The 4637-nt window shown below is 35.1% G+C and overlaps 1 protein-coding gene across 1 annotated transcript; it reads left to right on the forward strand.

Moving 5' to 3' along the window:
* The first annotated feature begins 219 nt into the window (after window positions 1–219).
* On the forward strand, window positions 220–3465 carry LOC111999551 (large ribosomal subunit protein uL14x/uL14z/uL14y). The gene is made up of 4 exons (XM_024031684.2): window positions 220–321; window positions 1074–1358; window positions 3101–3142; window positions 3210–3465. Exons 1-4 carry the CDS (start codon window positions 309–311, stop codon window positions 3290–3292), a joined length of 423 nt encoding a protein of 140 aa, XP_023887452.1. The 5' UTR covers window positions 220–308; the 3' UTR covers window positions 3293–3465.
* The last annotated feature ends 1172 nt before the right edge of the window (window positions 3466–4637 follow it).

Consider the following 4637-nt stretch of genomic DNA (forward strand, 5'->3'; position numbering starts at 1 on the left):
AATTTGTTATCTATCACTAATAATCTTTCACATCTATCAGCTGCCTCTTATGGGAGGATGCCAAGACAGCCCAGGCCCAATTAAACTTTGAGCCCAGTAAATAATACTACTAAATCAGCGTTTTGGGCCATACTCGGCATTGGGTCCCAGACATCCAAGCCCATAGTACCAATCTGTAATTACGTAAAAAGATCATGGAGCGTATGGTAATTTCACACACTCCTGACCAAAACAAAAACCCTAGACAGCGACCTCTATAAATATCCCAAAACCCTAATCGCATTCTTAGTTTTCCTTCCGCAGCAAAAATGTCGAAGCGAGGTGAGTGCTTCATTCGTCTCTCTCTACCTTCGTTTTGTTTCTCTGTCAAAATTAATATTTCTGTATGATTTTCTGTTTGGTTACCGAGAAAGCTCAACGAAAACTAGAGAAATCTTTTTTGTTTTTTGTCTTTTCCTGCCGTTATAGATTTAATCGATTGATATGTGACTATGCAATACAAGTAATTGGATCGGTTTTGTTGAGGTTTTGAGCTTATTCTCAATCAATTAGCTTAGGAAATATGATATGAGATTCGAGTTTTACACCTTTTTGTTTTTTGCTATTTTACCTTCGTTTTCTTAGCTACCAAACAGAGTGTAACGTGAAGTTTATATTGTTTGATGTTTATATACATTTACCATATTTGAGCTTACGGATCTGTTTGTTACTTGAGAAATCCTACGAAAACAAATCGGAAACTTAGGTTTATTACTATTATTATTATTATTTTATTTCATTTCATTTCCTCTGCTTTTTTAGAAAGATATCAGGTAATTATTGAAATTGTTACCTATTAAAAAAATTAATTATTGAAATTGTTGATTTTGTTTTGAATACTATGGTGGATGCTTAGAAATGTGGGATCTAATTTAGGAAGAAATATAGGAATTACACTTGTAATTTAGGGTTTTCTAATTTATGGCAACAAATGAAATGGAAAACTGTTTGAAGTCGGAAGTTTTCTCATTGTGAATTGAAATGAAATTGTGGATGATAATGAAATGCTGGGTTTTTTGGTTGGGTTGATTTAGGACGTGGAGGGTCTGCTGGTAACAAATTCAGGATGTCACTGGGTCTGCCAGTGGCTGCAACAGTCAACTGTGCTGATAACACTGGGGCAAAGAACCTGTACATCATTTCTGTGAAGGGAATCAAGGGTCGCTTGAACAGGCTACCATCTGCTTGTGTTGGTGACATGGTGATGGCCACTGTCAAGAAAGGGAAGCCTGATCTCAGGAAGAAGGTGTTGCCTGCAGTCATTGTGAGGCAGCGCAAGCCATGGCGCCGAAAGGATGGGGTCTTCATGTACTTTGAAGGTTGTTATTGTTGCTTTGATGTTATTATTTTGTTCTTGTGATTGATTGCTTTTATGATTTCTACTGTATACTGTTAGCAACGATTTGATGATCATTTGATTGCTGTGGGAATATTTGGCTGCGTCAACTGGAAAATCTTGAGTCTTAATTGTATTTTCTGCATTTTTGTTTTGTTGAATTGTGTTTTTGTAATATTTGTCCAAATGCATCATATAGAGCTTTTTAAAATTGCATTACAAAGACATTGGTGTGGTGTCATTTTTTGTTCCACTTCTAGTTCCTTGACATGAGGTTTTGTAGCCATTTTAATTTGTGCCTGGAAGGTCATTGTTTTTCACATTAGGCTTCATAGTAAAATTTTCTTCTTCCTAGTCTATCATTATAACGCTAATTTTACACCTTCAATACAAACAGTTTAGAAGGATTTAAAAGAAAAGCATTCACTTTTGTTGCTTGCTCTCAAAAGAAAAGGAAGGATGCTGATTAATTAGTGTCCTTATATGTACACATTTCCCTGCTTAGAGAGTTTGGCGTGCCTACTACAATAGGATTTCTGCCACTAGATACATAATTGCTCTGCTGCCATATATCTTGCTTGGTTAATAAGCTGGTGATGTGGTGTAGAGACTTATGTTCTTAGGGTTTCTCTACATCTCCCATACCCAGCTATATTGATATTACCAACCTTACCCCATTCCCGGATGGTAAACCTTTTTTGCTTTAACCATCCCTGTCAAGGTTGGGATATTATTTGTTTTTCTTATTCCCACTATTAGGTTTAGGGGTTGTCTTCCTTTTGTTTCTTTAAATTCTTGTAAGGGCAAGGATAAAAGTAACATGATGCTATTCTTTTATAATAATCTGAATGGTCTGTTTATTAACATAGTATTGCTGTGAAAAAAATGTTTTACTGTACTATTTTGAAAGCTTCAATTGCTCTTAGTTTGGTAGTGAGTATGCTTTATTTGTGATCACCAGTGACCAGACATAAGTCAGGTATCCTCCTCAACTTTTTATGGATGATACAGTTACGAGTCTGGGATATGGACTGTGTCAATCGTTACAGATGTGCTATTGTTTTTGAGCTCACATCTGCTCCATTTGAACCCTACATCTGGCTCTATAAGCATGTAATTTTGTACTTTGATGTTCATTGAATATGTTGATGGTTATTGAATTCTGATATTATTACCAAGCTTAGCAGAAATTTGTCCTATTTTTGTTTTGTAATTTTTGTAATAGAGACTAAAGAGTAGTAATCTTGCCAGAAATAGTCAAGTAGCTTCCTTAACATACAATGGGAGATGCAGTTACAATTCTGGGAAATTGATTGTGTTCATCGTTGCAGATGTTGATGCTTTTAATGCTTGCATCTGCTCCATGTGGGCCCTACATGTAATTGCAATAAGTTACTAATTTTATAGTGCTGCAATTTTTTTGGTATTAAGCTGTTGAATCAATTAGTCTGGTCATGTCCAAAAGACCTTGTATGCTTGTCTGAAGAAAATAGATTTTTGTGCTGGCACAAGCATTATGTGGAACTTTAATCTATCTTTTCCTGACTTTATTTGTTATGAGGTATTGTTTACTGTTAGAAGAACTTGCTTGTATGAAATTTCTTATTTATTAGATGATTGTTGGGTTCTGATGGTATTGGCAAGAGAAATAGATTAAATATTTATAATCTAAATTGGTTCTTGGGATACATGGTGTTAACTTGATACTAAATTTTATTTTTTCAGATAATGCTGGGGTAATCGTGAATCCCAAGGGAGAGATGAAAGGTATGGCTAGACTTATTTAATTTACCAATTATTGTTTAGTGTTAAAATTGGAGCTTCTATTTTTTAGGATCTGCTATTACCGGTCCTATTGGGAAGGAGTGTGCGGATCTTTGGCCAAGGATTGCAAGTGCTGCCAATGCCATTGTTTAAGGGTTCTAAGTTGCTATCGGTGATATCCTCATTTTTGAAATGATGGTCTTTATGTTTTGGTAGAAGTAGAGCATATGAATTTTGCTGGATTTTGTTATATTGGTTTTGGATATTTGTATAAACCGCATGTGGTTAATGTTTGGATTATGGTATTATACTTTTAACATTTTCGAGTTCCTATGAGTTCCTATGACTTTTGCTAGCTTCCGTTTTTTTAAATCATTGGTTCTTTCTCTCTCTTTTCCTTTTATATTGGTCTTTTTAGATGGTTGACAATTTTGATTTTGCTTTGGAAGCCCGAGGTACAGCTTCTTTTTGCACGAACTAATTCACAGTGAATGTGCCATGTGTCAAATATCCAATGAATAGGATTCTGTTCATAAAAAAAGCGTCAAATATCATTTTATTCTATTCTGTAACAAGCATATCTGAAGTCTTAACTTGTTGTGAGTTCAACTTAAAAGGCGTTTAGAGCAAGTGATGAATCTTATCATTTAGATGAAAGCTTCAAGAGGGTTTGATTTGGTACAATTTACTTGGCTGCTATTACTACACTTTTTTGTTAGGTCTATCATGTAGAGGTACTCAAATTGGATCAGTGGTCGACTTATAGGTTTACTGCACTAATAGTTTTTGTTGTAATGCTAATTGGTTACTTCCAATTATGACGCACGCACTCAAAAAATGTAGGACCTTACTCATTGTTACAGAAACTCTAAAGAAACAATGATATCTCCAATTAATAGCCCCTTCGGATGTAAAATGTATCATTTTCACCGTTTCCACGGTGTATGTGACAAATGTATGCATTTTGAGTAGGTTACAAATTTACAATTCTATCATATTTGGCTTTTTTATTTAGTCAAAAATTGATTTTTCGTTATAAATGCTCATGTCCTCTCCCTTATTGACCTGCGGTAATGATTTCTTTGGCATTACTCTCTGCTTAGGTTGGACGAGTTAAATGTCTAATTCTTTTATTTATTGGAAAAATTACACTTATTTTATTTTATTTTTCTGATAAACTAGAATTCGTTAAGCAGCAAAACTAAAGGGAAGTCAAAGTATCAGGACAAAGCCTGTTATGATACATTCCAGAGCAGTCCGAGCGTATAAGCTCAAGCAATTCCATAGGAGGATCAACATAAACAATAAAATCTCTATCTTGAGTAATCCCGTTCTTGGCAAGAAAATCTGCACAACCATTTGCTTCGCAATAGCAATGACCGAGCCTAACTTGGGAGATTTGACTAAGCAATCGCCTGCAATCATCAACAATAGGAGTAACAACATTATTAGAGCAGAGGGGGTTAGCAAGGAGCTCAATTACAGCTTTAGCATCAAT

The sequence above is a fragment of the Quercus suber genome, unplaced genomic scaffold (assembly GCF_002906115.3).
Source record: "Quercus suber isolate HL8 unplaced genomic scaffold, Cork oak 2.0 scaffold_614, whole genome shotgun sequence".
Taxonomy (NCBI): Eukaryota; Viridiplantae; Streptophyta; class Magnoliopsida; order Fagales; family Fagaceae; genus Quercus; species Quercus suber.